General features: G+C 31.0%; 1 protein-coding gene across 4 annotated transcripts in view; it reads right to left on the reverse strand.

Moving 5' to 3' along the window:
- Positions 1–238: 238 nt before the first annotated feature.
- The window catches only part of LOC119612848, a 41,701-nt gene continuing 28,507 nt past the window's right edge, over positions 239–13,432 (reverse strand). For all 4 annotated transcript variants that reach the window (XM_037968724.1, XM_037968723.1, XM_037968721.1 and 1 more), the window contains 2 exons: positions 8,758–8,958; positions 239–393 (listed from right to left, as the gene is read on the reverse strand). In XM_037968724.1, the coding sequence (XP_037824652.1) occupies positions 324–393; positions 8,758–8,958 (271 nt within the window). In that variant the 3' untranslated portion in view covers positions 239–323. The remainder of the gene's footprint in view (positions 394–8,757; positions 8,959–13,432) is intronic.

The following is a 13,432-nucleotide window of genomic DNA, read 5'->3' on the forward strand; positions in this document are numbered from 1 at the left end:
AGTCTAGTCATAGTCTAGTCATAGTCTAGTCATAGTCTAGTCATAGTCTAGTCATAGTCTAGTCATAGTCTAGTCATAGTCTAGTCATAGTCTAGTCATAGTCTAGTCATAGTCTAGTCATAGTCTAGTCATAGTCTAGTCATGGTCTATCCATAGTTGAGCTATAAACTTCAAATATTTGGCTTTTACTTACCGAAACGTTAAGGTCAATTGTGCAGAAACCCTCTATCCTTGTATGGCCTTGGGATCAACAAACACAATACCTTGTAGGATGGAGGAACTATTGCCAGACAAGGTAATTTCACGACTTGGCAAATACAAAGTTAAACACAGTTCGGTGATGTTTTCTTATAAACACGTTGAGTGCCATAATCATCTTTATGGGTCGGACATCTAAAAGTGTTAAAAAGGATGGAATTAAAAAGAAATCTTCACAATACGATGTAAATTCTGCAAAGAGAGTAAAGGTATTTGTTGTCTGGTTGGGTCTTCTAAAGTAAATTGTGTTAATAGGGATATTTTATCATTATCCCTTCAAATTCATATTTTTTGTTCCTTTTAATATAATAATTTTTCACATGTTTTTCATGAAGCCATCCATCATGTACCAAAATGCATTTTATGATTTCATCACCATAATCTACTTTTGTATATTTAGTGTCCTGATTGATGCATTCAGTGGCCCTAAAGTGTTGCAGAACTAAAACAAAACCAACAAAAATGTCTGCTTGCCTGACTTCATGTTAGACATTTTTGCTGGAAAATAGCAGAAAATTTATGTGGAAAATTTTTGTTAATTCAATTTTTCTGAGTAAAAGATATAATTGTAAAAGAGACTGAACTATGGATGAAAATATCAAGATGTCATAATTGATTTTCAAATTGTTAAAGGGAAAATAATGAAAACATTACTGTTGCTTACTAAAAGGACACATTACCAGTTAAAGTCACATATTGTAGTAAAACTTCCCTGTTAGGTACATTACTAATAATTGAAAAAAACATTTAATAGAAGAAATTTTTCCATTTGTATTAGGAAGGATATTTGAAAGGATTATCAAAATGTAATAAATATATTGATTTTTTAAAGTAATTCCTGCTGTTTTAAAATAGAAATAATTTTTCTATTAAAAGTGTTTCAAACAATATTTTTTGTGTGTTTTATTTATAAATCAATCAATAGTTTGAAGTATTTGTATAAATATTTAGTATTTTTTTGACACCTTTGCTGTTGGATGCCGTATACAGAATCACTACAGAAATACATATTTCTGCCAAAAAAATAAAGCAAGTGTAGAAAACGTAAATTCAAAATTCTACAACTAGGAATAAAAAGTTCAAGGATACAGCTGAAGGTTAAACGAATTAAAGAGTACAAAAAGACTGTTGTACTAAAAATGAGGAAATTTTGTCAATGTGTATTGTTAAAACATTTTAGGAAATTTAAATTTAACAAGACTTTATGATGACAATATTTATGGAAAATAGAATATGTTAAAACTGAAGATAAACTGGAGCTATAGAAGCCAAACTGGGGCTATACAATGGGCCTTTACAGTAGCTTATTTGGGGCTATATAGTGTGCTTCTATAGAATCTACTCTGGGACTATATAACGAGCTTCTGTAAAACCCAAACTGGGACTATGAAATGAGTTTCTGTAGAAGCTAAACTGGGACTATATAATGAGCTTCTAAAGAAGTTAATCTGGGGCTATATAATGAGCTTCTTAAAAAGTTAATCTGGGACTATATAATAAGCTTTTAAAGAAGTAATCTGGGGATATATAGTAGGCTTATATAAAAGCTAAACTTGCACTATATAATGAGCTTCTATAGGAGCTGATCTGGGACTATGAAATTAGCTTCTATAAGATCTAAGCTGGGACTAAATATATAATGAGCTTCTATAGAAGCTAAACTGGGACTATATAAAGAGTTTTTATAGAAGCTATCCTGGGACTATGAAAAGAGTTTCTTTAGAAGCTAATCTGGGACTATATATAATGAGCTTCTAACAAAGCTATTCTGGGACCATATAATGAGCTTCTGTAGAAGCTAATCTCGGATTTTATAATAAGCTTCTACACAACGTAATATGAGACTGTATAATAAACTGGGACTATATAATGAGCATTTATAAAAGATGAAGTGGGACTATATAACAAGTTTCTATAGCAGATAAAGTGGACTGTATAATGAGCTTCTATAGAAGATAAATTGGAACTATATAATGAACTTCTGTAGAAGCTGCACTGGGACCATGAAATGAGCTTCTATAAAAGCTAATTTCGGACCATATAATCAGCTTCTATATTAGATAACTAGGACTATATAATGAGCTTCTCTAAAAGCTGAACTAAGACCATGAAATGAGCTTCTGTAAAAGCTAAACTGGGACTATATGATGAGCTTCTATAGAAGCTAAACAAGGACTATACAATGAGCTTCTATAGAAGATAAAGTGGGACTATATTATGAGCTTCTATAGAAGATAAGCTGGGACTATAGAATGAGCATCTATAGAAGATAAAGTGGGACTATATTATGAGCTTCTATAGAAGATAAACTGGGACTATAGAATGAGCATCTATAAAAGCTAAACTGGGACTATACAATGAGCTTCTATAGAAGATAAACTGGGACTATATAATGAGCTTCTGTAGGAGCTAAACTAGGACTATATTATGAGCTTCTATAGAAGATAAACTGGGACTATATGATAAGCTTCTAAAGAATCTATGACTGTATAATGAGCATCTATAGAAGATAAAGTGGGACTATAAAATGAGCTTCTATAGAAGTTGAACTGGGACCATGAAATGGGCTTCTATTAAAGCTAAACTAGGACTATATAATGAGCTTCTATAGAAGATAAAGTGGGACTATATAATGAGCCTCTATAAAAGCTAAACTATTACGGCTATATAATGATCTTCTAGAGAAGATAAAGTGGGACTTTATAATGAGTTTCTATAGAAGCAAAACTAGGACTATATAATGAGCTTCTATAAAAGCTAATTTGGGACTATATTATGAGCTTCTATAAAAGCTAAACTGGGACTATATAATGAGCTTCTAGAGAAGATAAAGTGGGACTATATAAATAGCTTCTATAGATGTTGAGCTGGGACCATAAAATGAACTTCTATAAAATCTAAACTGGGACTATATAATGAGCTTTTATAGAAGCTAAACTTGGACTATATAATGAGCTTCTAGAGAAGATAAAGTGGGATTAAATAATGAGCTTCTATAGAAGATAACCTGGGCTATATAATGAGCTTCTGTAGAGGCTAAACTAGAACTATATAATGAGCTTCTATAGAAGATAAACTGGAACTATATAACGAGCTTCTATAGAAGCAAAACTAGGACTATATTATGAGTTTCTAGAGAAGATAAAGTGGGACTATATAATGAGCTTCTGTAGAAGCTGAACTGGGACCATGAAATGAGCTTATATAAAAGCTAAACTGGGACTTTATAATGAGCTTCTATAGAAGATAAAGTAGGACTATATAATGAGCTTCTGTAGAATCTGAACTAAGACCATGAAATGAGCTTATATAAAAGTTAAACTGGAACTACATATATAATGAGTTTTTATAGAAGTTAATCTGGAACAGTATAATGAGCTTCTATAGAAGATGAAGTGGGACTACATATTGAGCTTCTAATCGACAGTAATTTTACCTATACTAAGACTATATTACAAACTTTTTAAAAAGCTTAACAGGGACTATGTTGCGACCCTCTATTGACTGAGATTGTATAATGACCCTCCTTTAATTCTACTTAGCATAACTGGAGCCAAACTGTGCTAATATAAAGACCCTAGGTAGTAATCAAGGTGAGACCAAGTTAGGGGCTTATACAGTAGTTTGATTTCATTTAATTTTTGAATAAATTTTTCCTTCTTTCTGTTTAATCAGTTTGATTGAACTTTTACCAAATTCCCTCCTTTTCATTTTTTTCTGTGTACCTTTCATTAAACTCATTGATTTCTCCATTTACCAAATCCAACCAGAGTATTTCACTACGAAAACTGACACATGATGAACGTTTTCTAGAGCCATGTTGCAAATGATGTTGTTGATGTTCCTGTTCAATGCCACCACCATCATTACTGCCTTTCCTCTCGGCCGGTGTTGGTGTTTGTGGAGAATGTTGTTGGGAATTATTGCTACTACTGCTACTGCCACTGTGACCACTATGATAACGTGGTATGTTAAGGAAATCCAAAAATTGTGATAATCTCTTGCAACGACTGCGGGGGCAGTGAAGGGTATGAGGTTTTTGTTGTTTTTTTTTTTTTTGTGAGGGAATAAAGAGAGAAGGAAATAATTGTAGCTGAAAGCTAATTTTGTTTAGATATTATTGAGTAATTATTTAAGCATGCCTTGCTTAAAACTTAAGCATCAATTTTGTTTGATGTTATGCTGGTTGTTTGAAGTTCGTTTGGTGGGGAATTTTCATAAATATTTAATTATAAATTTTATTCAGAAAATAAACCACAAATAGGTTTTTTAAGAAGTAACTGAATATATTACTATTAGAAGTTGGTTATTAAATATAAAAAGCTTTACTTGTCTTTTAAAGTAAAGTTGATGGTTTGCTAGTTATTTACAGATATTTAAAGGAATATTGATATGCTTAATAATATTTTGGTGTTTTATTATTTACAAGTAAATTCTCTATGGTTTTAGCTTACTACATGTTTTTAAATTTTGCCAATCGCTTGTTTAGTTCCGCTGCTATACAACATTTTATGCCAAAACCCTGCAAATGATATTAATCATACGCCTTGTAGGGCAGACATTTTAAATTAAGATTTTTCTTTGAAAAAGTAAGGAGTTTTACTCAAAAGTTTATTAGTTAAGTATAGAAAGTAAAGTAAAATTAACATTGTTTAGCTATAAATGCTGAAAGATTGAACATTTTCTTAATAAATTTAAAAAAAATTTTGAGATTTTAGAAATCTGGTACCAAGAAGCTGAGGTTTATACAGGCTCCAAAAGGAAAGGAAGACTAAAAATGTTAAACATGTTTCTCATTACTGTTACTGTTTATGGTCTTAGGTCTCAACAGCTTTTTGAATTTTTCAAATATCATTATTAGTTTTGAAGTTATTGAGTAATTTGTATGTCTTCCTCTTAATTAATATCAATCATACGTCTAGTTGAACAAACATTTGAAATACAAATTTTTTAAAGAAAATTTCAAAGATTTTGTAAACGAAGTTTAGGAAAGTAGGATTGTATGGTTTTCTTATGAATTTTAATAATTTCTTCAAGAAATTTAGTTTGAAAACACACTGCTAGAAATTTTAGGAAATTTTTCAACAACTTTTATATCCAACAAGGAAAATTTTTCTATTTTGGAGCTAATTTTGTAAAACTATGAAAAGATTTCCTAAATGCTGCTAAATTACTCTTCTTTATGTCATGTTTCTTTGGAAACCTTTACATAAAAACTATTGAATCTTCTGTTAGTAACAAGACTATTTGCTTTGCCATATGTGGTCTTGTTGATAATTGCCTGTAAGTAAATTGGTTGGAGTTGTTCAAACAACTAGTTGTCCTCTTTGACTATTCAGTTTCTTTTATTTTTTCTGGTTTGCCAAGTATTTGAAAGCCAAGTAATCAATATCTAAAAATTGTCGTGCTGTAAACAGGAAACAGCAGAATATGACATTATAAATATATAAAAGAGTCCAAACATCTGTTTACAAACAGTTGCAAATTAGTTTAGAGTTTTTGTTGACTTGTAAGAACAACAAATTAAATTATTTACCAAAGTATATTTTCATAAAATCTTTCTGAAATTTTGTAATTTTGTACAAAGTTGGTTCTTATTAAATACATATTTAAAATTTTATTATTTTTATTTACATTTGGCATTATCTTCCCTGTAAAATTGTTTTAAGATTTACCGCTTAAAAGACTCTTCACTTGTAGCCACTTTTTTATAAAAATTTTGTAAATATTTAAAGACTTTGGGCAAACAATATAAAGATAACCTGGTAGTATTAAGTCACAATCATTTAAATAAATCCTCTTAAAAACTCACAAAATCTACTTTTTAGAACTTTTTTAATTCTACATTAAATAGCGAAAAAAAAGTACTTAAAATGAGAATATTCCCTTAACTGCGTAGGTAATTTTCTGTGTATTAAATAAATACAAATCAGAATAATACACATGTCCAATTACCGTAAACTTGAAGTACAGGTTAGGAAATTAAAACGTTGTGGGTGTAAGTCAAACATTCATCTGAGACACCTAGTTGTGCCTCCTTTAGATTAGTAATTAGTTTACTTTGCTGTCAGACTGGAGATCGTGAGTTCGAATCCCAACAAAGATACTGGCAAAGGAGTACACATCAGCCTAGCTGAAGACCTAGTTGTATTTCTTGGGATTTGTTCTATCTTATGTCCTTTCAAACTGACTAACTATTGGGATGTAAAATTACAAATCTTTTAAAGGTTACGATTTAATAAATGACATTTTTTCTTCTAGAACAAAATGTTTTCGTGTCATTGTTATTTGTAAGGCAGACATAAGAACATATTATTAAGGGACACATACATACACAACAAATCCTGTCTACCCTGAGACGGATTAAAAGTTAAATTGTTTCAAAATTTCTTATGGATACAATCTAATGTAAAATATCAGTAAATTATGTCTAAAATAATGAATATTGAGCATATTTATTTCGTACTTTTTAAACTAATTTCAATAAATTTAGCTATTAGACCTTGAAATTTTGGATTTTATTTTATTAAATACAAATATAAAATTATACAAATTAGCATATCTAGCCTATAGTCTAGCCTATAGTCTAGTCTATAGTCTAGTCTACAGTTTAGTCTACAGTCTAGTCTATAGTCTAGTCTATAGTCTAGTCTACAGTCTAGTCTATAGTCTAGTCTATAGTCTAGTCTACAGTCTAGTCTATAGTCTAGTCTATAGTCTAGTCTACAGTCTAGTCTATAGTCTAGTCTACAGTCTAGTCTACAGTCTAGTCATAGTCTAGTCATAGTCTATAGTCTAGTCATAGTCTAGTCATAGTCTAGTAATAGTCATAGTCATAGTCTAGTCATAGTCTAGTCATAGTCTAGTCATAGTCTAGTCATAGTCTAAGTCATAGTCTAGTCATAGTCATGTCATAGTCTAGTCCATAGTCTAGTCATAGTCTAGTCATAGTCCTAAAGTTCATAGTCTAGCATATCTAGTCATATCTAGTCATAGTCCTATCATCGTCTAGGTCATAGTCTAGTCATAGTCTAGTCAATAGTCCTAGTCATAGTCTGTCATAGTCTAGTCATCTGTAGTCATAGTCTAGTCATAGTCTATCATAGTCAGTCATAGTCTAGTCTAGTCTGTCATGTCTAGTCATAGTCTAGTCATAGTCTAGTCATAGCTAGTCTAGTCATAGTCATAGTCATGTCTAGTCATAGTCTAGTCTAGTCTAGTCATAGTCTAGTCTGTCTAGTCTAGTCTAGTCATAGTCTAGTCATAGGTCTCTAGTCATATCAGTCTAGTCAAGCTAGTCATAGTTCATAGTACTAGTCTAGTCTCATAGTCCTAGTCATAGTCTAGTCATAGTCTATCATCAGTCTAGTCATAGCTAGTCTAGTCTAGTCTAGTCATAGCTAGTCATAGTCATAGTCATAGTCATAGTCTAGTCATAGTCTAGTCATAGTCATAGTCTAGTCTAGTCATAGTCTATCATAGTCTAGTCATAGTCTAGTCATAGTCTAGTCATAGTCTAGTCATAGTCTAGTCATAGTCTAGTCATAGTTAGTCATAGTCATAGTCCATAGTCTAGTCATAGTCTAGTCAGTAGTCTAGTCATAGTCTAGTCATAGTCTAGTCATAGTCTAGTCATAGTCTAGTCATAGTCTAGTCATAGTCTAGTCATAGTCTAGTCATAGTCTAGTCATAGTCTAGTCATAGTCTAGTCATAGTCTAGTCATAGTCTAGTCATAGTCGTCATAGTCTAGTCATAGTCTAGTCATCGTCTAGTCATAGTCTAGTCATAGTCAGTCATACATAGTCTAGTCATAGTCTAGTCATAGTCTAGTCATAGTCTAGTCATAGTCTAGTCATAGTCTAGTCATAGTCTAGTCATAGTCTAGTCATAGTCTAGTCATAGTCTAGTCATAGTCTAGTCATAGTCTAGTCATAGTCTAGTCATAGTCTAGTCATAGTCTAGTCATAGTCTAGTCATAGTCTAGTCATAGTCTAGTCATAGTCTAGTCATAGTCTAGTCATAGTCTAGTCATAGTCTAGTTCTAGTTCTAGGTCTAGTCTAGTCTAGTCATATCTAGTCTAGTCTAGTCTAGTCTAGTCTAGTCTAGTCTAGTCTAGTCTAGTCATAGTCTAGGTCTAGTCTAGTCTAGTCTAGTCTAGTCATAGTCATAGTCTAGTCTAGTCTAGTCTAGTCTAGTCTAGTCATAGTCTAGTCTAGTCTAGTCTAGTCTAGTCTAGTCTAGTCATAGTCTAGTCATAGTCTAGTCATAGTCTAGTCATAGTCTAGTCTAGTCTAGTCATAGTCTAGTCATAGTCTAGTCATAGTCCTAGTCATAGTCTAGTCATAGTCTAGTCATAGTCTAGTCATAGTCTAGTCATAGTCTAGTCATAGTCTAGTCATAGTCTAGTCATAGTCTAGTCATAGTCTAGTCACAGTCATAGTCTAGTCATAGTCTAGTCATAATCTAGTCATATTTCAAAAATTTGTCTTTTACTTACCGAAACGTTAAGGTCAATTGTGCATAAACCCGATATCCTTGTATAGCCTTGGGATCAACAAACACAATACCTTGTAGGATGGAGGAGCTATTGCCGGACAAGGTAATTTCACGTGTTGGCAAATACAAAGTTAAAACACAGTTCGGTGATGTTTTCTTATAAACTCGTTGAGTGCCATAATCATCTTTATGGGTCGGACATCTAAAAGTGATAAAAAGGGTGGAATTAAAAAGAAATCTTAACAATGCGATGTAAAGTCTGCAAAGAAAGTAAAGGTATTTGTTGTCTGATTGGGTCTTCTAAAGTAAATTGTTATAAAAACGATATTTTATCATTATCCTTTCAAATCTATATTTTTTTGTTCTTTTTTTAATTTCATAATTTTTGACATATTTTTCTGCTTTCATATTTCGAACACCAACCCTAACATGAAGCCATCCATCATGTACCAAAATGCATTTTATGATTTCATCACCATAATCTGCTTTTGTATATTTAGTGTCCTGATTGATGCATTCAGTGGCCCTAAAGTGTTGCAAAAATAAAACAAAACCAACAAAAGTGTCTGCTTGCCTGACTTCATGTTAGACATTTTTTCTGGAAAATAGCAGAAAATGTATGTTGAAAATTTTTGTTAATTAAATTTTTCTGAGCAAAAAAGAAAATTGTTAAAGTGACTGAAATATTGATGAAAATAGCAGGATGTCATAGATAATTTTTGAGTCGTTAAAGGGAAAGTAATGAAAACATTACTGTTGCTTACTAAAAGGACACATAACCCGTTATAATCACATATTGAGGTAAAACTTCCCTGTTAGTTAGATTATTGATAATTGAAAAAAACATTTAATAGAAGAAAATTTTCCATTTATATTAGGAGGGATAATAGAAGGGATTATAAAAATATAATAAATATATTGATTTTTTAAAGTAATTCCTGCTGTTTTAAAATAGAAATAATTTTTCTATTAAAAGTGTTTCAAACAATATTTTTTGTGTGTTTTATTTATAAATCAATCAATAGTTTGAAGTATTTGTATAAATATTTAGTATTTTTTTGACACCTTTGCTGTTGGATGCCGTATACAGAATCACTACAGAAATACATATTTCTGCCAAAAAAATAAAGCAAGTGTAGAAAACGTAAATTCAAAATTCTACAACTAGGAATAAAAAGTTCAAGGATACAGCTGAAGGTTAAACGAATTAAAGAGTTTAAAAAGACTGTTGTACTAAAAATGCGAAATTTCTGTCAATGTGTATTGTTGAAACATTTTAGTAAATTTAAATTTAACAAGACTTTATGATTACAATATTTAAGGAAAATAAAATGTGCTTAAATTGGAAGCATGGATGCTAAACTTGGTTCATTTAAAGAGCTTCAAATGAAGTTAAACTGGAACATAGTGCGTTTCTATAGAAGCTTAACTCGGACTATAAAATCAGTTTCTATAGAAGCTAAACTGATACTATACAATAAGCATCTATAGAACCTAAATTAAAGCTATATTATAAGCTTAGTAGGGGTTATATAATGAGCTTCTACAGAAGCTAACTTGGGGCTATATAATAGGCTTTTATAGCAGCTTATTTGGGGCTTTATAGCTAGTTTCTATAGACTATACTCTGGGACTATATAACGTGCTTCTGTAAAACCTAAACTATGACTATAAAATAAGTTTCTATAGAAGCTAAACTAGGACTATATAATCAGCTTCTGTATAATATGAACTGGTGCTATTTAATGAGCTTCTATAGAAGCAGAACTGGGGCTATATAATGAGCTTCTAATGAAGTTAATCTGGGACTATATAACGAGCTTCTATAGAAGCGAAATTGGGATTATATATCGAGCTTATATTGAAGCAAAATTGGGACTATATATTGAGCTTCTATGCAATCTAATCTGGTATTATGTAAAGAGCTTTCAAAGAAGTTAATCTGGGACTATATAGTAGGCTTCTAAGTAGTTACTCTGGGATAATATAGTAGGATTCTATTGCAGCTAATCTGGAACTATATAATGAGCTTCTATGGATGATAAATTGGGATAATATAATGTACTTCTATAGAAGCTACTCTGCGATAATGAGCTTCTGTAGAAGCAAAACTAGGACTATATGATGAGCTTCTAAAGAACCTAATCTGGGACAATAAAATTAGCTTCTATAGAAGCGAAACTGGGAACATAAAATGAGCTTCTATAAAAGCTAAATTAGGACTATATATTGAGTTTCTATAGAAGCTAAACTAGGACTATATAATGAGCTTCTATAGAACCATGAAATGAGCTTCTATAAAAGTTTCTATAAAGCTAATGAGCTTCCATAAAGCTAATGAGCTTCTATAGAAGCAAAATTTGTAGTATATAATGTACTTCTATAGAAGCTACTCTGGGATTATGAAATTCGTTTCTAGAGACGCTAATATGTGATTATATAATGAGCTTCTACACAATCTTATCTCGGACTATATAATGAGCTTCTAAAGAACCTAATCTGGGGCTATAAAATGAGCTTCTATGGAAGATAAATTTGGACTATAAAATGAGCTTCTATAGAAGCTGACCTGGGCTTTGAAATGCTAAACTAGGACTAAATATTGAGCTTATATAGAAGCTTAACTAAGACTATATAATGAGCTTCTAGAGAAGATAAAGTGGAACTATATAATGAGCTTCTATAGATGTTGAGCTGGGACCATGAAATAAGATTCTATAAAAGCTAAACTGGGACTATATAATGAGCTTTTATAGAAGCTAAACTAGGATTATATAATGAGCTTCTGGAGAATATAAAGTGAGATTATATAATGAGCTTCTAAACTAAACTGGGACTATATTATGAGCTTCTAGAGAATATAAAGTGGGACTATATGATGAGCTTCTATAAAAGTTGAACTGGGACCATGAAATGAGCTTATGTAAGAGCTAAAAGCTAAACCTATACTAAGATTTTATTACAAACTTTTTAAAAAGCTTAACAGGGACTATGTTGTGACCCTCTATTGACTGAGATTGTATAATGACCCTCCTTTAATTCTACTTAGCATAACTGGAGCCAAACTGTGCTAATATAAAGACCCTAGGTAGTAATCAAGGTGAGACCAAGTTAGGGGCTTATACAGTAGTTTGATTTCATTTAATTTTTGAATAAATTTTTCCTTCTTTCTGTTTAATCAGTTTGATTGAACTTTTACCAAATTCCCTCCTTTTCATTTTTTTCTGTGTACCTTTCATTAAACTCATTCATTTCTCCATTTACCAAATCCAACCAGAGTATTTCACTACGAAAACTGACACATGATGAACGTTTTCTAGAGCCATGTTGCAAATGATGTTGTTGATGTTCCTGTTCAATGCCACCACCATCATTACTGCCTTTCCTCTCGGCCGGTGTTGGTGTTTGTGGAGAATGTTGTTGGGAATTATTGCTCCTACTGCCGCTGTGACCACTATGATAACGTGGTATGTTAAGGAAATCCAAAAATTGTGATAATCTCTTGCAACGACTGTGGGGGCAGTGAAGGGAATAAGATTTTCGTTGATTTTTTTTTTGTGGGGGAATAAAGAGAGAGAGGAAATAATTGTAGCTGAAAGCTAATTTTGTTTAGATATTGTTGAGTAATTATTTAAGCATGTCTTGCTTAAAATTTAAGCATCAATTTTGTTTGATTTTAAGCTGGTGGTTTGAAGTTGGTTGGTGGGGAATTTTCATAAATATTCAATTAGAAATTTAATTCAGAAAATAAACCACAAATTTGGTTTTTAAGAAGTAACTGAATATATTACTATTAGAAGTTTGTTATTAAATATTAAAAGCTTTACTTGTCTTTTAAAGTAAAGTTGATAGTTGGTTAGTTATTTACAGATATTTAAAAGAGTATTGAAATACTTAATAATATTTTGGTGTTTTATTATTTACAAATAAATTCTTTGTGGTTTTAGCTTACTACGTGATTTAAATTTTGCCAATCGCTTGTATAGTTCCGCTGCTATATAGCATTTTATGCCAAAACCCTGCAAATAATATCATTCATACGCCTTGCAAGGCAGATATTTTAAATTAAGATTTTTCTTTGAAAAAGTAAGGAGTTTTAGTCAAAAGTTTATTTGTAAATTTTAGAAAGTAAAGTAAAATTAGCATTGTTTAACTATAAATGCTGAAAGATTGAAAATTTTCTTAATAAATTTAAAAAATTATGACATTTTAGAAATCTTGAATAAATAAACTGAGGTTTACATAGGCTCAAAATGTAAAAGAAGACTTAAGTTGTAAAATTTTGCTCATTACTGTTACTGCTTATAGTCTTAGCTTTCTACATCTTTTTGAATTTTTCAAATATCATTATTAGTTTTGAAGTTATTGAGTAATTTGTATGTTTTCCTCTTAATTAATATCAATCATACGTATAGTGGGACAAACATTTTAAATAAAAATTTTTTAAAGAAAATTTCGAAGATTTTGTAAACGATGTTTAGGAAAGTAAAAACTGTTTGGTTTTCTTATGAATTTTAATTATTTCTTTAAGAAATTTAGTTTGAAAACACAATGCTAGAGATTTTACGAAATTTTTCAACAACTTTTATATCCAACAAATTATCATGAACTTGTTACAAGGAAAATATTTCCATTTTGGAGCTAATTTTGTAAAATTATGTAAAACTATAATTTTG

Source organism: Lucilia sericata, unplaced genomic scaffold (genome assembly GCF_015586225.1).
Source record: "Lucilia sericata isolate MDLA Ls3-8-SP2 unplaced genomic scaffold, ASM1558622v1 Contig001847F_arrow, whole genome shotgun sequence".
In the NCBI taxonomy this organism is placed as follows: domain Eukaryota; kingdom Metazoa; phylum Arthropoda; class Insecta; order Diptera; family Calliphoridae; genus Lucilia; species Lucilia sericata.